At 40.6% G+C, this 21,868-nt stretch overlaps 2 protein-coding genes across 5 annotated transcripts in view; one reads left to right on the top strand and one right to left on the bottom strand.

Moving 5' to 3' along the window:
- nhlrc2 (NHL repeat containing 2) overlaps positions 1-10,391 on the bottom strand; it is an 87,063-nt gene extending 76,672 nt beyond the window's left edge. Inside the window, exon 1 of one of the 2 annotated variants that reach the window (XM_048609050.1) lies at positions 10,040-10,391. In XM_048609050.1, coding sequence (XP_048465007.1) covers positions 10,040-10,259 — 220 coding nt within the window. In that variant the 5' untranslated portion in view covers positions 10,260-10,391. Of the gene's footprint in view, positions 1-2,343; positions 2,863-10,039 lie in introns of those variants that run through there. The other variant, XM_048609051.1, reaches the window with a different exon arrangement.
- dclre1a (DNA cross-link repair 1A (PSO2 homolog, S. cerevisiae)) overlaps positions 1,694-21,868 on the top strand; it is a 66,796-nt gene continuing 46,621 nt past the window's right edge. For 2 of the 3 annotated variants that reach the window (XR_007264294.1, XM_048609043.1), the window contains exon 1: positions 10,374-10,933. Coding sequence is in view for 2 of the 3 variants with exons in the window: in XM_048609043.1 (XP_048465000.1) it covers positions 10,474-10,933 (460 nt within the window). In the remaining variant the exon portion in view is untranslated. Of the gene's footprint in view, positions 1,789-1,874; positions 2,033-3,486; positions 3,604-7,617; positions 7,759-10,373; positions 10,934-21,868 lie in introns of those variants that run through there. The other variant, XM_048609044.1, reaches the window with a different exon arrangement.

Here is a 21,868-nt window from a genome sequence, read left to right as displayed (position 1 = left end):
TCAGCCTTCCTGCTCCTCTGATGCTGCTTGGCCTGCTGTGTTCATCCAGCTCTACACCTTGTCTACTCAGTAAGGTGATGGAATTAACAAACCATTAAAAATACTTAGACCAGTCAAGGGTCCAAGTCTGAAAATACTACAACCAGAATTTTATCAAAGGAGAGGTTGTTGATTGTCCTGCTGCTAGGTCTGATAGCAGAACCAGAGACCACACAGGCAGATAACATGATCCTGGGCAGTATTTCACCAGCAGTAGACAATCAAGAGGTTGCCTCTGGGACTGTTGTACAAGTGACGATTACAAGCTGCCTGCTAAAACTGCCAACTCAATTAGAAGGCTTGAAGCTAGGCAGCACAACTGATAATGGGGACCTTAAGAGTCAGTGCAGGACAAAGAAGAGGGTGTTCATTCACACTCGAAGCCTTGGTAAGTTTCTCTTAAAAATTTTAATGCATCAGTGCCAGGCACAGGCAGTGAGGAGCCACAGTGGGGAAGGTGGTGGTGGTGGTGGGGGGGGGGGGGCTACATAAAGAATACCACTTCCCAGGAACCTGCTTCCAGTTTGCTGCCCCTATGAAATCCATGGTGGTGGAAACATAATGGCTTCACTCTGCCATTTTACCAGATCTCCTGCCTACTAGCCTACCCACAGAGGCCAAGTAAAATGCAAACCTTTAGATTAAAAGGGCAGCTGACATTGGTTGAAAAGTCATGTTATTCCTGGAAAAAAAAACTGTAAACATTCACAAGGTATAACATAATCCTGAAGATAAATCTTCATTGAATATTTTACCCAACAAAGTAATCAAATTTTGATTTTTTTCTGCTATTAGCCTCAATATACTTATTAAACAAAATTATCAATTTGAATAAATTCACAAATTACAGGGAATCAACACTCTCAGTTACTGATATAATTGTTATGCCTTTGGCACAATGTCAATATAATCCAGAGATTGTCCTGATAAATTAAAAAGGAATTTACTATTTTAAATAATAAAAGATTAACATTTTATACAAACATCAAAACAATGGAGAAGCACAGGTTCAGTTTTTCACCACAAAACTACGTTTATGTATAAAATCATTCAATAGGACTATTCTCTTTATTTAGAACGAAGGGAACAGAAGCTATTTAGGGAGCTATACTTATCATGAGAGTTCCACATCTCCCACCCCACGAACCCCTTGACATTAGAGTTGGGGGATGCAAAATTTATCTCTCCTGCTTTATTAATGGCATGGGTTATTGTCAGCTATATCTGATTGGATCAGCTTTAGAAGTATCCCTTTACTATAGGGCAATATCCTCTACCTACTCCAACATTATCCCATTTTCATCATGTCTACTACACAGAAACAGCCCTGAATGAAGTTATCATGCTTGACTGTGAGAGAAACCCTCCTTGATATCCTTAATTTTTCCATGTCATCCAGGCAGTTTATTATTCTTTAATCACTTCTCCTGAACCACAAACACTTGATTAGGTTTATAAGCTTTTTGATATGGGCCCACATTCAATTATTTATTTTCATTGCCAACACGCATACGGCTGAAACCAGGTACACTCAGACAAAATAGTTCAATGTAATTTGATACATAGCAGCTCTAGAATAAACATTAATCCAGATAGATATTCCTCTCCGACTTCCATACAAAGTTGGGATTTCTACAATTTCTTACCGGCTATTCTTGGAATTGAAACAGATTCTGATGGTATTTCTCTGTCCAACTCAGAACCTGGCATTGCAGGAGATGGATTGGATGGATTGGGAGATGCATGCAGGTATAAATATGTGCTAAAACTTCAAATCCAAGCTTTAATACAAACCTTCTTTTTCGTTTACATGTAAAAATCATTTTAAATTTCAGAAGTAACTACTGCAGAGCAGCAAACCCCAAGATTTGGAGACACAAGTGAAAATGCTGCTGTCCTAATGAAGGATGAGGACAGAAGCTCTCTATGGAATGGAGATAAAATAGCCATTTAGGGATGAGTGCAGACACAACAAAATGAAGTTGCCATGGCAGTAAGTACCATTTATGCTACTCCTGATAGGAAACATCAGTGCTGAAAAAATGTTAACAATTTTGCTTGGATCAACTCTCAAAATACCTTTTTTATTCTCACATCTATTTGTATTTGATTATATCTCTCTTAAGTATTCTGGGACATTAAAGCAGCCATACAAATTGTAGTTGTTTAAATATATTAGACAATGTAAGGGGAGACAAGCACACCTTTCAAATATGTACTGATTCAAGTATCAATATGTTGAATCAAATATGCATCTTACAGTAATCTTGCCCACATCATGCTAAAATTGCTTTACAAGCTTACCATTAATGTCTGGTATTTTGCATGGGAGTTTCTACATTAGCCTGCAATCATGGCCATGATGTTCAATTTATTTCACCACCCACAGTTCTTCTTGCATGAACTCCAATAGCAGTCTCATTTTCCATCACTAATTTTGTTTGGACAGTAGGATTTATAACAGGTTGACTGCACACAGTCACTGCAAAGGCAGCTCCTATCCTCCTTTACCTAGGAAGGTTATTCCTCATTTGCCTTTCTCCATGGCAGCTCCTTTCCCCTTCTTCCCAGCACTGCTTGTAGCTGCTCCCATTTCTTCCCTCCCATCCTCTATATTGCTCTTGGTTTCTTCCTCCATTCAAAAGCATGCTGGGTCTGACATCCACAGGAGTGCATCTTTCATTTTCTTCCTTGCATCATCATTGACATAATGGCTGCTTCTGAGCTTCTTATCTGTTAATGCTCTTTTTGTGAGTGATAATGCTGTATACTGCAAGTGGCAATTCCTGATCTTGCAAGAATTTCTACCAACAATATTTAATGGCTTCAATCACAGCTGAAGTACTCGTAGATGTGGAGGTCAGAAGCTGTACTTGGGGATTCAACTGCTTAAGAGTTCAGAATGTTCTCAGGATTGCTGAATGGTGTTCCATGTTTACAGCATATCATGAATGTGCCCAATTACCACAATATCTTTCATAGCACTGGGGAGAAAATGTGGGAATAACAAAGACCAATTAGTACTATTATGAAAACAATGCATGCTGATTTTGTTCCATGAGTGTAGACAGACACCCCAGAATGAGGTCAGCTGGCACATACGTTACAATCAAATCTGCACAAAAGAATATTCAGCAGATCTCCATGTGACCAATTGCATGCAGGCTGTTAAAAATATATTGCATATTTAAAGAACATGACAACCTAAATTATATTTTAAAAATCAAACATTGACAATCAGACATTAAACAGAAAAAAACTAGGAACATAAAGCAGGGTCTGTAAACACCTAACAGGAGGAAAAACAGGATAACACTTCTGGTGTAGACTATACAAAACTTGGAATCTGGAGGATATATACAAACCTCTTGAAAGGTCTAAACAATGCAAAGATTTGGAAAGAGAGAGAAGAATGAATTTCAACTAAGAATCAAATTTCTCCCACAGATAGATGGTTGATGGATTTAATACAAACGAGCATTTTGAAAAACTGTATCAAGATAACAGATGGTCAATATATGAAGATAAACTTAATGAAGGAAAAATACATGAAGTCACAAATAGGTAAGTATTAGAAAATATTGGTAGTGAACAAGCAATGAGGACTTTACACACAAATTTCTACACAATCCACAATAAGGTGAATGTACTAGAACGTAAATACCAATGACTTAATAATTCTCGGTTCACAGGAAACCAACTCAACTTTTCTGGAATTTTCAGTTTTGAGTTCTAATACAAATGAGTAATGACAATGAGAAGAGAAGACATCTATTATTGTAAGACTTTTACACAGCGGCAGAGTTCCATTAGAAAGTGAAGCATAATGCACAATCTAAATGTTACGCATCATCTCTAACACATAGTACAAAATACATGGCAAGGACAATTCACACTCCATAAACTGAACTTTAGGCAACAATAAAGAAGCACAAGTACAAGAGAAAACAGTAAATTTTAACACTTGCCAAAGCTAGTGTTTCTTGTATAAATTAACAGCTGATTGACTAGACTGATTTGATAGCAATATAAAACTGAAAAAAAACCATAACATTATTTAGATGAACTCCATTTTCCAAATCTATAATCTATATTCCTTTTGATTTGCTGCATATCAGTAATATACAATCAGTTGGTAATGTAAAATGCAGAAATTAAACAAATGACCTTCCAGAAATACTACTCTTATGACTAGTTTCCTGGAATTCTTTCACTCCCAAAACACAGTCCAAAAATATTATCGACCGGTTTATGGGGCAAGATTAACAGTGAGGCTACCAGATCTCATCATTTATCCGTGCAAATAAAACTGTGGTGTGTGGACTATTTTAAAAATTCAAGTGACATAGCATGTCCTATTTTTGAATCGTGATGTAATTATTAAAATATTTGGATAATACACACAAATGACCTCATCTAAATAGTTAGATTTTATGTTTAATACAAATGTCTTATAAACAGTAGAATATATAGAAATTAGAAATATAAAATTATGGCTGTCAAACTACCAGAGAAGAAAAATTAAATTCCATAGCTGAAGTTAAATAGGATATCTATAATCATGTCACCTGTACTAGGAACCATGAGAGAACTTTCAAATTTAAGATTGTTTCATCCAAATTTCTCCCAGTTTAATGAATATTTTGTTGTGCAGGTATAAATATTAATCACTTCAAACACCAGTGATCCTGATAATTTGCATTTGTCATCAGACTATGTTGTGCTTGACTTCAGATATTCTAAACCATAACTATCAATTCAATTTTGCTCATTTACCATGCAAGAATTTAGTTAAATTGATTTGAAAATGAGGTGATGTTCATATATTTGTAAATAAATGCATTGGAAACTCAAAGTGTGATTAATTACAGCTAAGTAAAGTACAGACATAATTTCATTAAACCATCAACCCCAACATTTGTAAAAGGCAATAAGGGATCTTACTCAAATCCAAAAAACTGAAGGCTAATTTTAAATAATTCAGAACTTTTCTCTATAAATAATCAACATGTTAAAAATAACCAGCATGAAACTGTGATAAGTTAAATTCAGATGACACAAATGCCAATTAGGTTGAATCTGTCGATCATTCCTGTCAGGGGAAAACAGCAAATTCCATTGAGTGATGCCAGTGACAAGGCAACATTCCGTACCAGAAACTCTGGATTAGCCAAACTTGTCATATGGCTGTGCTGACCATTCAGTACTGAGTTTGACCACCCAACAGTTTGAAAACATGGAGTGCTAGGCAAGTTACCATCTGACATTGAGATTTCCCCCTGCAAGATGAGCAAGTCTGCAAATACAGCTAAATGTGAGACAAAGTTAAAAGTACTGTCAGACAGAAAGTAACGTTGATGCAGCAAGTGGAAAACCACAGCTGACCACATGCTGAGTGGGAGGAGTCCATCATTGTGAAAGACAAGATGACCAGCTTGGAACATTGTGACAAGCAAATTTTCTCACCAGGAGGTGGATGAGAACTGCTGTCGATCCTGACACTGAAGAAGTGCTGCTAATGTGGTTCAAGGCAGCCTGAGCAGAGAACGCTCCCTTTGCCAATCCAATTCTGTAGAAAAGTGCGTCAAGAAAGTTGTAGCTCCCTGTGATGAATGACTATATTGATTCAAGACAAGGCACAACATTGCCTTCTGTACAGTAACTGGAGAGTGCATAGTCGCAATGACAAATGTTTGGCTCCACAATGGTCTTGAATAAGTACATACAAAGAGATATTTTTGATACACATGAAACTGGGCTTCTGCTACACAACTCTTCACATGTTTAACCTTTTAAACATCAATCCTGGAAACTGGAGTAAGGAATGCATCACTGCTTTGTCTGCACCAACGTAGATGGAATCAAAAAACGGCTAGTTCTTGTGATACTAAAGTCTAAGGAGCTATTTTGCTTCACAGATGCCATTTTTGACATTACCCATGCAGTACGAGGCTAACACAAGTGCCTTGACGAGCTTCAGCACTGTAGAGCAGTGATTTGGGTAAGTGGACAAGAGACATTAACATAAAGGAAAAGATTACTATTACTTCAGTTGTCCTATACACCCCAACATTGCTGGCTTCAAGAGTACAAAGCTGACATCCTTGCCACTCAACACTATGACCAAGCTCCAGCCATTAGATCAAAAGTGATTATGAATCTGAAAACCCATTACCAAAGGCAGGGTAATCTCTTAGGTTATCAAGGCCATTGATAAGGAGTACAATGTAAATATTCCAAAAGCCACGTTCATCACGAAGGCATGGAGGATGGTGACCAAAGCCACAATTGCTGAACATTTCTACCAAGTTGAATTAGCTTTATTGTCACATGCACTCAAATGAGTAGTAAAAAGTTTACAAGTCGCCACCAATGGCACCATCTTAGGTCCGAGATACATAGGTATAGATGCTTCAGTACAAATTCTTAGCCAAAAAAGTTAGAAAAGCAAAGAAATAAGAAGTCTAGCATTACAGATCGTAAGAATAAATTAGAAAATAGAGAAATAAGAAGTTCAGAAGAGTCCTTCCAATCCCATCTATGCTGGGACCTAGTCTCCAGTCTATGCCAAGCATCACCTTGGGACCAGGAGACTGCTCTGGAATCACCTCAAGGCCAGCAGTCCAGGCTGAGGCCACACCGGGCTGAAAGACCGGAACATTGGGTCACTAAGATTACCATGCAGGGCGGGAAACCGTCATGCCCATCTGGAAGGATGCCTTGCCGGGTCCGTGCTGAGGCTGAGAGTCTAAGTTCAAGTCCACGCTGAAGTGAGGAGTCCAGGATGTCACCGAGAAAAAAGAAGAGAGAAAAAAAAACAAAGGGAAAAAAAATGAAATGGATGGAGCGGATGAATTCCGGCTGAAGCGTCCTACTCCACCGCGATGTTGGTTGGGTTCAGACAAGTTACTATTACACAAGTTGCTGTGAACAAGGAGTAGCAGGGTGTGATCAATCAACTTGATGAGATGTTTTTTGCACATGACAGAGAGGCTGTCATGGAAGTTCCAGCAGAGAGAAATGTGGAAACCTGAAGGTGGACAACACTGTAACAGAACTGGCAGATGATGCATTCATCGATGTATTATATCCTCAACAGAGAAGGCCGATGACTCTGAAGAGTCTGACCCACCACTTGCCCACATGTTTCTCTACCTCATGTTGCAAAGGCTGTGGAGATGTTCCAGAGCTTCATACTGTAGCACAAAAACATTTGACTGTATTGACAACATGGTGGACTGCATTTGACTCATACAAAGACAAAATGTCAAGCAGATAAAGATTATGGAGCTTTTCTGGAACTAACTAGATTTTTCAATGCAAAGCTCTGGGCTTTTACGAAGTCAGGCCATTTTAAGGTGTGAACAAATTAGAAAAAATATTTTTCACACATTTACTGCTTTATTGTGTTTTCAATCAGCATTTAACTCTTAACTGTTCTCAAATGGCCTAGCAAGCCACTCAATTCAAGGGCTATTTGGGATTGGTGACAAACGTTTGCCTTGCCAACAATGCTTACATCCCATTTAAGAGTAAAAAGAAATTGAATATTTTTTTTGACATATACCTTGTTTTTAGGAATATCAACTGACACAGAGGTGCATTCTGGAGGGAATGGAGCCTCCTCGGCTATCACGAAGCTCCGCTTAGCACAAATTTGTGGGTGGATCTCCTGGGATTCAATTCATCAGGATTTTGATTTTACTGTGAAATCTAACAGTAAGTTACTTGATATTCCTTAAGTTAGTTTTTTTATTAGCAATTTCTGCAAATTTTCTTAAGTTCAGCATGCTTTGTACATACTTGGCATTGCTTCACTTCAAAATTTCTTCATGCTAAGTGTCACAGCAGCACATCAGTTTGAACACAAGTCATCTATCGCTTCAGCTTCATACAATTAATGTAACCACAACTAATTTGTGCCCTCAATCCTAATTAATTTACTTATGAGCTGCATTGATACTGGTAACAGTTTAAAGAGAAATTTAAACTCCAGCTATTAATTGGAAGAATGACCCCACAAGATTTCAAATTTTTAAACAAAAAAAACTTTGTTGTACAAGAATTAAACAAACAAAGTAAGCACTACTAACAACACAATCATTTGCAGTTACCCAAGTTCTAAATCCAGTTCTATACATTACATCCAGCCAAGGTTCTTCAAAACTTTACAGGATCTTGAGAGTTAATTTACTTCTGCTGTGCCCAAACTTAAGCATGCCACAGCTTTCCAGAATTCACTTTGATCTCTCTATAGTGTTCCAGCTATTCTGAGACCCAAGATATAGAGTCATACAGCACAGAAACAGCCCCTTCGGTTCAACTTGCCCATGCCGACGAAGTTTCCCCAAACTAAACTTGGCCACTTGCTTGCGTTTGGCCTATATCCGTCTAAACCTTTCCCATTCACCTACCTGTCCAAATTTCTTTTAAATGATGTAGAGGCGGGTACAGTTACCACTTCTTCTGGCAGTTCATTGCATACACGACCCACGCCTGTACTAATGTGTGTACCTGATCAAGGTTTGAGATGAGGGTCAAGTTGTCGTAAGGGAGTTGTTCTTCAAGAACGGGAACCTCTGTCACCTGAGTTTTAGCCAGCAGAGGGAAGGGCTTGGATTCTAGGGTATTCAGCAATGTTTCCTCACGCACTCAGCTGCTCTAAGGTTCCATGGTCAGTACTCAGCATGCTAATTGTGTGATTCTAGGGTATTCAGCAATGTTCCCTCACGCACTCAGCTGCTCTAAGGTTCCATGGTCAGTACTCAGCATGCTAATTGTGGCATTGATGGAAGTCATTGCTGTACATGTCTTGGAGGCCCATGCAGCCAGGAACAAAATTAGAGGGAACTTAGGAATGTATTAGATGGAGAAAAAGGGAGCTGGATGACACCGCTGCAATTAGTTGTTAGAGGGTCAGTCCAATATGCAGCCAAAGCCATCCAGAGCCTTAAAGCTGTGATACTTGGCTTGGGGAGCCGATAGTTCATGTCGTCATCATGGCAATGGCTCAAAGTTAACTTGTTAATCATTCAGAACTCATTTTTCCTATATTATAAATTATTGTGATCTTTGAAATCTGGCATTCTTGCATTTGTCCTGGAGTATTATAAATTGTACTCATCTACTGAATGTGTGGAAAAACAAAAACGTTACGTTTCTGATTTTTTACAGGTTAAAATGAAACCAGATAGTACAATAAGCGAATTAGGACAGGAATGCACATATAGTAATTTATACTTTCTTGGAGGTGCAGGATAAAATGAAACTACAGCAAAAATTCCCACGAAGAAACCTCATCGCCCTGTTTAGTGACGTTTCACCTTTTAAGGTCAATTCTACACAAACTGGTACTCTGAGTCGCTTCCCCTTTCCTCATGGGGGTGATTTGCAATAGATACTTTCAGCTTTTGCGCAAAACACCAGACGATTGACGCTCCTATCACACTTTGTATAGACATTTACAGGAAGAGGTTATACTGTGTTAATAGACAAGACGAGATATACAGCTTGCAGTATTTTACGGCTAGGCGCAGAGGAACCGTGCGTCTTCTTTTCACAGTCTGTGCAGACATACGACAGACATTGGGCGAACAGGAAACTTTAAAAGCAACACATCATCCTGCAATAACAACGGATATTCATGGATAATATGTTGTTTTAAAAGTTTCCTGACTACTGAAGTTCCCTGTCTGTATTGTATACGCAAAGATGTACATATTTGATTTCAGTTAGTCTGATGTCAGACAAGAACATGAGAGGAAGTTTGCGGAAACTTTCAACAACAACGCCGGGTATGCTTTTTCTTTAAAAAAAAGCAGAGCATATTCTGTTTTAAAATCAATACCTTCCCCACCTGCGACTCCAGTAATGTCAAAATTACATTACAGGCGATTGTGACATTTATTCCCCATTTACCTTCCAATTCAAGTACCGAACGACTCTCTAAAACCCAGCTAGCCTTCCCTTCTGATGTTCTGGGGAAAGAAACGAATTTTACCTTCGGTAAACTCAGGGATTTTTAAATCCGTTTCCCCGTCATCTATCTTTCGAAGATATTGGAGGATGAGTTCCTCTTTCTCGGCCTGGCCAGCAGCTTCCAGTAGAGCAGCTTCCAGCTGAGACTGAGCTCCAAGCACGGCCGCCATAGCAGCGATCGAGCAGACAGCGAGTAAAGAACAGCGGCGCCGATCACCACATTCGCTATGCTGCTCGCGCATTACTTAAATTTTAATTATGTTTAAAACCATATGCGTATGTACACCGCACATACGTATCGTTAACTCAAACCGAACCCATTTAAAAAAAATTTTCATCGTTGCTGGATTGCTGCGAGAAATTGTGTCGAATTTGCGGATTTGAGTCGGAGGGTTTGGGGAGCTCGAGTGCCGGGTTTCAACGGCTCGGTGTTCCCTTCCCGCTCGCGGTTGCGCTATGAGCGCCGAGGAAGAGGCTATCTGGGGTTATCGGTCCGTCGGGAAACGGAGGCGGCTTGCAAATACCACAGAAGTTGGTAGTAGCCCTCCCCGTGCTCATGCGGGCGGGGGCAAGTCTGCCCGGCGGGGGAGCCGGGTTAAAGGAGCCACATCACAGCGGCACTCTCCGAGGGTGTCCATTGACCACTCGCCGAGAGGCGCGAGGGCAACCTCTGATCAGGAGATGTCCTCGCCTGCATCAAATGCCAGCAAGTCATCCCCACAACAAGCCGCACACAGACCCCTGTCCCAGGTTGAATTTCCCAATGCCTCCGAGGGCAAACAAATGCCCAAAAAGGCCAGGCCTGTCCATGACGGCTACTGCCCAATCTGTCAAATGCCCTTTTCCTTATTGCTGATAGAAACACCCCGGTGGCATGTTGCAGAGTGTTTGGATACTCCGGGTTGCACAGATATTGGTGAGTTGCTAAATAATTGTGAGTTTTGCAGCCTTGATTTTTTTAAATATGAAGGTAAATTTTAACATGCACAATGTTAAATCAATATTTACTAACTCATTAAAATGTGTTTATGTAATGATTAACTTTGGCGTTTTTTGTATTGGCGTTTATATAAAATCTTTAACAGTAAAATTTGCCAAAAACACTTAAGAGGAGTATTATAGGGCAAAAAGTGACAGCAAGGCTACATAAAGAGTTACTGGAATAGGTGACTGAAAACTTTTAAAAGTCATCTTAAAGATGGAGACAGTTAAAAAAAGTTTCAAAATAGTACCAAGACGGCTGAAGAGACAGCTGTTTAAACATGGGTGAACAAAATTGGGGAAAATATAAAAGTCAGAATTGGAGGAGCATGGGATTTGTGGAAAGTTGTAGAGCTGGCAGCATTCACAAGCCAGTAAAAAGATTTGCACACCTGAATGAGGAATTTTAAAATCCTACAATTGTCACATTGCAGTTGTTACATTCAGCCCACCATGTCTGCATCAGTTTTTCTGAATGAGTGTTTCACCAAGTGTTATTCTCTTGCCTTTTTCATGTAATGCTGCACATCCCTTTTTATGTAATGATTAATTTCAATTTTCTCTACCACACTTTCAAGCAGTGTATTTGAAACTTTAACCACTCCCTTGAAAAAACATTTCCTTAAGTCAAATTTTTCTTCTTTTGCTAATTACTTTTAAATCTGTTCCCCGTTGTTCTCACTTCTTGTATGAGTGGGAATTGAATACCACCACAAAATCTCCTCTTGGCCTTCTCCAAGGAAAACAGCCCCAACTTGTCCACAATCTTTCTGTGCAAATGAACTTCCTCATTCCTGAAACTATTCTCGATCTTTTCTACATGCTCCCCAATGCCTTTACATGTTTTCTGAAGAGTGGCACCCAAACTGAGGTGTTGCTAGATAAAGAACCAATGTAGATTAACGAACATGAGTTTGATTGTGAACATGACTTGATGTGGGGTTAGGATGAGGAAATACAGATTAAATAAACTTAAGTTTATAGTTTAAGAATGTGGAAGGTGGGAGGATGGCGAGGTAGGTGGATTGGAATAACAGAAATCTAAATTAATAAAACGTTTCAACGCAGAGGCAAGGCTGGAGTTGGGCGATATCACTGGTTTAGAAGTATGCAGTCTTAGAGATGGAGGCAATGTGGCTCAGTCAGGTAGAACATTGAAATTGCAGACATCTGTGGCAGTGACAGAAAAATCACTGGAAAATGGATAGAAATTGCCTAGGGAGCAGAGCTTGTAGCAGGGACTGAAGACAGAAACTTTGGTTGTAGACCTTTGGTCCTTATTTACTTGGAGGAAACTTCTGCTTGTCCAGTACTAGATGCTGGAAAAGGACCTTCTTTCTCTGGAGAGAGTGAACAGCAAGGTACCAGCAGCATAAAGGGGAGGATGAGGTCCTGAAAGCAAATTTTGGGGAATCAGGAAGAGATTACAAAGCAGGACTATAATAAAAGATATTTGCAGGGTAACTCTATATCTTGTGTGCTAGTGAGCTTGGGACAGGAGAATTAAGCAATGGAAAACATGGATGGGGAATTGGTGTAGGCTGAAGACCATCATTTCTGAGGTGTTGGGACTGGTTCTGGGGCAGTTGGAATTTAGACATGGTGTATGAGATGCACCTTAGTAGGACTGAGAATGTATCTTTGCACGGAGATTTGCTACTGCTTTTGGGAACGTTTAAACTAGATTTGCAGTGGGAGAGGAACCAGGGAGGGACCTCAGACTGAAAAGAAGCAAAGCTGGTAACATTAAGTAGAAATGTAATCGGTGAAATTAGAAGACGACAAATCAAAGGCAAACATCAAATAGCTTCAGAAAGCAGAATGAAGTTAAAAAGGCAGAATTAAAGACACTGTCTGAATGCATGCAGCATTGACAACAAGGTTGATTATTTGAAAACACAAATTAAGATATGGTTATTATAATTGCCACCACAAAGATGCAGCTGCAGGGCAAGTGCAATTGTAAACTGAACATCTTATTTGTCATTTAGGAAGGCATATAAAAAAAGAAAGGCAGAGTAATGCTCCTCATAAGGGATGAGATCGGTATGTTCATGAGAGATGATGTTAAACTGAGGGATCAGTTAAACTAATGATGTTAGGCTGTAGAATCGGTCTGGATGGATCTAAGAAATAGCAAGGGGCGGCAAACATTGGTTATTTATTGGCCACCAAACAGTAGTGGTAATCTTGGAAATAAAATAAATTGGCCATCAAAGATGCAAGTAATATGGATAATACAGGAATAATTGATTACATGAATTTACATATAGTTGGAGAAACCTTACCAGTGCTAACACTATAAGATACAGTCTTGAAATGTGTACAAGGAAGGTTCAGAGGCAGTAACTAAGGATTGAGCTACTTTAAATTTAGTATCATACAATTAGAAAGTCCTAATTAACAACCTTGCATTAAGGAGCTTTTGGGAAATGGTCATTATTATAATGATAGAATTTCAAATGAAGGTTGATTGTGGTTATTTTTAACACAGGGTCTTAAAATCTGAAAAGGGAAACTTTGAATGTACGAGAGGAAAGTTTGCCACAGTGGATTGGGAAAGTACATGAAAAGATTTGATGTTGACGGGGCTGTGGTGGTATTTAAAGAAGTACTGCATAGTCTTCAACAGATATACATTCTTCAAAGGCACAAACACTCATTGGGAAAGGTGAATAAATCAATGACAGACCATCTCATAGAAACTTAAGGGATACACAGAGAAGATGCAGGAAAGATGTCTCCCCCATCTGTGAGATCTAGAACCGATGATCACAGTCTCAGAATAAAAGGCAAGCTATTTATGATGGAGATGAGTAGGATGGTAACTCTTTGAAATTATCTATCCCTCAGAGCTGCTGACATTCAGTCATTAAGTAAGCTTCAAGACAGAGATGGATAGATTTTCAGTTAGTAATGACCTCAATGAATCTGGGGATAGCACAGAAATATGGTGTTTGAAGTAGATGATCAGGCGTGATCTAAAATGACAGTAAATTCAAGGAGCTGAATAACCTACTCATGTTCCCATGGCTAACCAAAGCAGTTAAACGTTGCAGTAGAACAAAGGAAGTGGTTTACAAGGATGTCAGAGAGAGTAGTAAGGCTGAAGATTGGGAGTAATTTAGATCCCAGAAAACGATTCCCAAGGAACTAATAGAGAAAGGGAAACGAGAATATGAATGTAAGCTAATGAGAAATATAAAGGTGACCTGGAAGCTTCTTTAGATATACGGAAAGAAAAGATTAACTAACAAATGTGAAGACAGGAGAAATTATAGTGGAGAACAGAGAAATGGCTATACTAAACAATTACTTTGTCTCTGTCTTCACGGAAGAGGGTACAGAAAATCTCTGACAAATGTTCGGCAACCAAGGGGCTTATGAAACTGAAGAACTGAAGGAAATTAATCTTAGTAAGTGTAGTACTTGAACAGCTGACTGGTTTGAATATTAGTAAATTCCCTGGACCAGATAAACTATATCCAAGAGTGTTTAAGGAGGGGACTATGGAGCTAATAAATCATTGGTGGTTATTTTTCAGAATTGTATAAATTCTGGAAAGGTTCCTGCAGACAGAAATGGAGCAAATGTAACCCCACTATTTAAGAAGGGAAGTGTAGTGATTGTAACAGGGTTAGCATGGTGGACATCATAGAATATGCGTTCCCTGGTTGGGGTTATTAATCTAGTCCAATCAGGAAGCCTTGGCTGACAGATAAGAACAGGAGTGTCAGGCATCCTGTTAACTCTGTGACCTGGCTCTGAGGGAGCTGGGTCAGTGTCAAGGACTCTCCACATGTAAATAAAGGGTGACTTAATGATGGGATACTGGCCTCTGAAGAGCGATTTCGGTGGCGACGAGAGTGCAATTAATGATGTAACCGTGCAAAAGCGCCTACTAGCTGAAGCTACTACTATAGACACTACAACTGGCTTTGTCATTGGAAAATGTGGCACATAGAGCATTTGAGTTACGGGGTATTCACATGGAAGTGGACACCCTTGCCAGTCCAACTGAGCTTGGGAATACTACTTGAGTGAAGGTAATTGCACAGCCTCACTCAGGACATATCCTGAACAGAGGGACTCTAGGTCAGCCCACAGCAAAACCCCAAAACAAAGCCAAGTCTTGGACAAACGGTTAAAACTTTCTTCAGGATCTGGGCTGGCAAGCCATTGTAAGTGCTGCCGGTATGCAGACTCAAGACAACAAAACAGTCCCACTAGACCAAAATTGAGTAAGAGAATTCATAGGCTGGTATCCAGGAGAGTGCACACCCTGCAAAATCTACCAACATCTGGTTTGGAACAGTTAAATTGCTTAGCAACGTCCAAATCAGAACTAATCAAAATAAATGTCTGGTTAAGTGGTCTAATGGAGGTTGATACCGGGCAGCCATTTCAGTGATCGCAGAATCAGTCTTTAACAAAATTTGCTTTGGACTCCAGCCCTTAAGTTTGCGCAAGACCATTGCTGGATTGAGAACGTATACCGAGCCTGTGCAATCCGTGGACGATGGAAAACATTTTACAAGGTCCACCCCAGGTCCGCATTTGTCCAGATGATATGCCAATAACCGGGAAGACCAATTAAGAGCTCTTGGAGGAATTAGACATTGTCCTTAGATCTGCTTAGACTACAGAGTCAACAAGACTGGGTTACACCCATTGGAAGATAAAGTGAGGGAGATCAAAGGTGCCCCTGCTCCCATGATCTGGTATTGACGTGCAACATCTCTCCATACAGCATCAGGATAGTATTAGCTCATAGGTGGCCCAATTCAGAGGAACACCTAATAGCATGTGCATCCAGGACTTTGGGCTAATGCAGAGTATAAATTCGCCCAGGTAGAGAAGGATGGTTTAGTGGTCATATTTGGAGTCAGGAAGTTCCACCAAAACCTTTACGGATGTAAATATGTAATAATAATGGACCACAAACCTCTACTATGTCTACTCAAAGAGGTCAATGGGGTGTCGCACATAACTTCAGGTCAAATTCAGCAGTGGGCTCTAATACTAAGTGTGTATAATTACAAGTTGGAACACCGTCTGGGAGGCCAAGGAGCAAGTGCAGGTGCATTGAGCTGCCTCCCACTGGCAGATTCACCACAGGTGGTGCTGTCACTGGAAAAGTCCGTAATGGTTTTAAATGTTCTGGACACATTTTCAGCGCAGCTGACGGTATCAGACTTTGGATGCAGAAAGATCTGATGTTGACAAAACTGAAACAGCTGGTGTTGTTGGGGGAAACCAAAGGGCTGTCACAACCAGAATTGAAACCTTTTTGGATTCAGAGAGACCAGGTCACAGCAGAGGACGGCATATTATTATGGGGAGCAAAAGTGATTGTCCCAAGCAAAGGTTGCTGCCACGTAGTGCCTGAACTCCACTAGGGTCATCCAGGTGTTTCGAAAATAAAGATTTGAGAAGTTATGTCTGGTGGCCAGGATTGGATTCAGACATAGCCATGTTGGTGGGACAGTACCCAGAGTGTGAATAAGGACTAAAATTACTGCCTGCAGTTTCCCCAGATTTTTGGGGATGGCTGGGCAAACCCCAACTAAGTTACACGTCAACTAAGCAGATCCTTTCATGGCCTCAATGTTCTTAGTCATTGTGGATGTCTACTCAAAGTGGCTGGAAGTGCATAGAGTTCATTCGTCAGACGTGGGGACGATGGTAGAAAAACTGTGCATGTCTTCTGCAATTCACCGACTTCCAGAAGTGTTGGTCACAGATAACGGGCCGTCATTTACCAGCAGGGAATTTGAGTATTTCCTAAAGTCGAATGGCATTCGCAAATAAGGAGAGCTCCATACCATCCATGACCCAGTAGTCTGACAGAAAGAGCAGTCCAAACTTTGAAGGTAAGTTTAAAGAAACAGCCTACAGCTTTACTAGATCCAAACCATCCCAGTTCCTATTTGCTTATAGGACCATCCCTCATGAAACCATGGGGATAGCTCCAGCAGAGTTACTAATGGGGAGAAGACTCTGCACCAGGTTAAATCTGATCTTCCTGGATTTGGGGGGAAGAGGGTGAAGTGGCATCAGGATCGCTAGTGCCGGACACAAGACTGTGCTAAGCAAGAAAGACGGTTTACTTTAGGGAATGAATTTTGGTGTAGGAAGCATGGGAATGGCTCTTCATGGGTAAGAGGCATGGTCAACGCAAGGTCAGATCCACTGATATATAAAATTCGGGTAAAGTGCATTGGTCCTAAACAAACACATGGACTGTGTGAAAGCTACAAACGCGCAAGTGGTGCGGAAACAAAATGTGTCCGGCTTCTCAACAGCCTTTCTGATAGTTCTGGAGCCCAGGGGCTCTCCCTGTCTGTCAAGTGTTCAAGATACTTTGGAATCTGAGATAGACACAGCGGATGTTGCTGCTTTGATGCCTTTGCCCCCTGAAGAAGAGAATGGATTTCTTCGGAGAAGCTCCGGGCATAGGAGGCGAGCTACTGTGCATTGCACACTGCCTGTACCTGAAGCAGAGTTGGAGGAAACTGACCCAGTGCTAAAACGACCCAGGAGGTGCTACAAAGAAAAGGGGGAGGGATGTAGTAATTGTAATGAGCCGGACTCATAGAATATGAGTTCCCTAATCGGGGCTGTTAATCTAGTCTAATCAGGGAGCCCTGGCTGACAGATAAGAACAAGAATGTCTGACATCCTGTTCACTCTGAGAACTGGCTCTGAGGGAGCTGGATCAGGACTCTCCCTATGTAAATAAAGTTAGTGTTAATTCTTTGAGGAAGTGACAAAGTTGATAGATGAGGGAAGGGCTGTAGATGTCAGATACATGGACTTCAGTAAGGCATTTGATAAGGTTCCCCATGGTAGGCTGATGGAGAAAGTGAAGTCGCATGGGGTCCAGGGTGTACTAGCTAGATGGATAGAGAACTGGCTGGGCAGCAGAAGGCAGAGGGTTGTAGTGGAAGGGAGTTTCTCAAAATGGAGAACTGTGACCATTGGTGTTCCACAGGGATCCGTGTTGGGACCACTGTTGTTTGTGATATACGTAAATGATCTGGAGGAAGGTATAGATGGTCTGATTAGCAAGTTTGCAGATGACACTAAGATTGGTGGAGTAGCAGATAGTGGAGGGGACTGTCGGAGAATGCAGCAGAACATAGATAGATTGGAGAGTTGGGCAGAGAAATGGCAGATGGAGTTCAATCCAGGCAAATGCGAGGTGATGCATTTTGGAAGATCCAATTCAAGAGCGAACTATACGGTAAATGGAAAAGCCCTGGGGATAATTGATGCACAGAGAGATCTGGGTGTTCAGGTCCATTGTACCCTGAAGGTGGCAACGCAAGTCGATAGGGTGGTCGAGAAGGCATATGGCACGCTTTCATTCATCGGACGGGGTATTGAGTACCAAGAGTTGGCAGGTCATGTTACAGTTGTATAGGACTTTGGTTCGACCACATTTGGAATACTGCGTACAGTTCTGGTCGCCACATTACCAAAAGGATGTGGATGCTTTGGAGAGGGTGCAGAGGAGGTTCACCAGGATGTTGCCTGGTATGGAGGGCGCTAGCTATGAAGAGAGGTTGAGTAGGTTAGGATTATTTACATTAGGAAGATGGAGGTTGCGGGGGGACCTGATTGAGGTCTACAAAATCATGAGAGGTGTAGACAGGGTGGATAGCAAGAAGCTTTTTCCCAGAGTGGAGGACTCAGTTACTAGGGGTCACGATTTCAAAGTGAGAGGGGAAAAGTTTAAGGGAGATCTGCATGGAAAGTTCTTTACGCAGAGGGTGGTGGGTGCCTGGAACGCGTTGCCAGCGGAGGTGGTAGAGGCGGGCACGATAGCGTCATTTAAGATGTATCTAGACAGATACATGAATGGGCAGGAAGGAGAGGGATACAGATCCTTGGAAACTAGGCGACAGGTTTAGATGGAGAATCTGGATCGGCGCAGGCTTGGAGGGCTGAAGGGCCTGTTCCTGTGCTGTAATTTTCTTTGTTCTTTGTTCTTGTCCTAAAGGGTGACTTGGTGACAGGATACCAGTCTTTGTGGAGTTATTTCAGGAGGCAGCCGGAGCATCTCCAGAGGCGCACTGCTGATGTTACCTAGTATGGTAACGACACGTGCAAACAAACTTAGCAGCTCAGCGAGCAAGTCAACAACTGCATAAATCTTATTATCATGAATGTCCATGTAAATGGACTCATGCAAAATAATGTTAATGTTGTGCAAAGTCAGCATTCATTTATGAAAGGGAAATCATGTTTGACAAATCTGTTGGGGTTTTGAGGATATTACTGGCAGCATGGATAGAGAACAACCAGTGGGTGTGCATTTGGATTTTTAGAAGGCTTAAAATAAGGGCGATTATGGGAGATTACTAAAAGAATTAATGTTTAAGGTTATAAGTAATATACTAGTATGGATTGAGAATTGGTTAGAAGGTAGAAAGCAGAGAGTTGGTACAAATAAGTCATTCTGTAAATGGCAGGCAGTTATCAGTTGAGGCATCACCAGGATCAGTGCTAGAGCCACAGTTGTTCACAGTCTATTTAAATGATTTGGCTTTGTGGATCAGTTGTAATATTTCCGAATTTGCTAAATGAATAAAACCAGATGGGAATTTAAGTTGTAAAGAAAATACAAGGAGACTTCAAGAGGATTTGGATAGGCTAAGTGAATGGGCAAAAAATGGCAGTTGGAATGTAATGTGAAAGGGTGTGAAGTGCAGGAAGACAGAATATTTCTTAAATGGTGACAACTTGGAAAGCTAGTGTCCTTGTTCAGAAGTCCCTACAAGCTGGCATGCGAGCACAACAATTAATTAGGAAAGCAAGTGGTACGTGGCCTTCACCGCAAAAAGATTTGAGTACAGAAGTAAAGATGCTTGCTGCATTTGTACAGAGCCTTGGTGACACTGCACCTCATGTATTATGTAAAGTTTTGCTCTTCCCTATCTACAAATGGCATACTTGCTATAAATGGAGTACGACAGAGATTCACAAGGTCAATCCCTGGAATTGTGGGATTTGCTACTGAGGAAACATGGAGGAATCTGGACCTGCACTCTCTAGAGTTTCAGGAATGAGGGGTGATCTCATTGAAACAAACACAATCTTTCCAGGATGTGATAGGATGATTATGGATAGGATGTTTCTCCTAGTTGATGTTTATGAACTCGGGCACAGACTCTCAGAATAAGAGGTAGGCTGTTTAAGACTGACATGACAAGGAATTTCTGCGCTCAGTGTATGGTCAATCTTTGGCATTCTCTCCTCCAGAGAGCTGTAATGAGCATGCGTAAGATAGAAATCAGTAGATCTTAGGAGACTAATGACATCAAGGGACATGGAGACAGTGGCAAAGTGGCATTGAGTTAGGTGATCAGCCATAATCTAATTAAAAGATGGAGAAGCCTTGATGGGTTAAATAGTTTACTACTGTTTCTATTACTGAAAACTGGCACTGATGCAATGGATGGAATGGCTGCCTGCTGTGATGTTTAATTTTATGATTATAAGGATTATGACGGATTGTAGTAACAGCATTGTTGTTGTACCTACAAGTAGTGAACAGCAGCGGTTCAAAAAGGCATCTCACTACCACGTTATCAAAGAGATAGGCAATAAATGCTGCTCAGCCTGTGAAGCCACATCCCATGAATGAATTTAAAAACATTACAATCTCATAGGAAGTCATTTATAACTATAAAAGGGCAAATCAGTATTGCATTGGTTGATCAGAAATCTGAAGAAATGTTCAAACACTGAGTAGCAGGAGTGGTGAGCACACATTTAGGAGGTGAACACACAGTCTTGGACAATGGAGAGCAACGGCAGGTTAGAAGTGAGTTCAAAGTTGCCAAGTGATTGTGTATGAAGATGCATGATATATTTGCTGGCATTTTGAAAGAGGAAGATCTTGGTCATAATCTTATTCTTCATGATTTCCACAAATGTGCACTTTCTAGAAAATCAATGGATAATAATCAATAAACTGATTTTTAGCCCAGGGATAAAAACTAATCGCTCAAGATCAGCAAGCTTGGGATTAAATTTGAGACCTTTCTGGTCTGTACCAATCAACCATTTTTAGTTGCTGCACTTTTCTCCCGATTATTGGGAAGCCTCAACCATATATAATAGTAACTTATTCTAATTAAAAGCTTAGAGGCTTACTTCTAATTCACCAAAGCCTTCCAACATCTATTCAGCACAAATCGGGTATGCCCTGGAATAGTTACAATTTGATTGAGTGAATGCTGCTATGACAGCTATGTAAAATGCTCAGTTCTGTTCAAGACAAAACAATCTGTTTTGTATCTCATACACTGATCTAGAAGTTCATAAATGAAGTACTGTGGGTTTAATTCCTAGAAAGCCAAAGACAACAAATGCATGGGAGCACCACTGCCCCCTATCCCTTGCCCAAACCATGTATTATCCTTATTTGAATAGCTCATATCATTATTCCTTTAACTGCAGTTGAATAAAAATCCTAGAACTTGATACCCAGCAACATTGTAGCAGCACCTTAACTGTATGGACAGCAGCAGTTCAAGAAGGCAGCCCACTATCAACTTCGCAAGTAGTGAATGGTGGTTAATAAACACTGGCCTTGGCAACCATATCTGTATTCCCATTAATGAAAACTCAAGTGCTTGTCTTTGGTTTTTGAGTGAAACACTAATTTGTGATGAAACGTGGAAAGTAGGTCCAGTTAATACTGCTCAGATTATTTGCCACAGCGTCCTTACATCTGGTAGAGTGAGGGTTGTCATCTTATCTGCCTTCCCCGTTTCAAACCAAAAAACTGGAAAATAGCATTTGATAATGTTGATTTTTCTTCAGGAGAATTGTTTGCTCCTGCATTAAGTAAGAAATA

Source organism: Rhincodon typus, chromosome 20 (genome assembly GCF_021869965.1).
Source record: "Rhincodon typus isolate 14 chromosome 20, sRhiTyp1.1, whole genome shotgun sequence".
NCBI classification, from domain to species: Eukaryota; Metazoa; Chordata; class Chondrichthyes; order Orectolobiformes; family Rhincodontidae; genus Rhincodon; species Rhincodon typus.
This window is presented reverse-complemented; position numbering and strand designations above follow the sequence as displayed.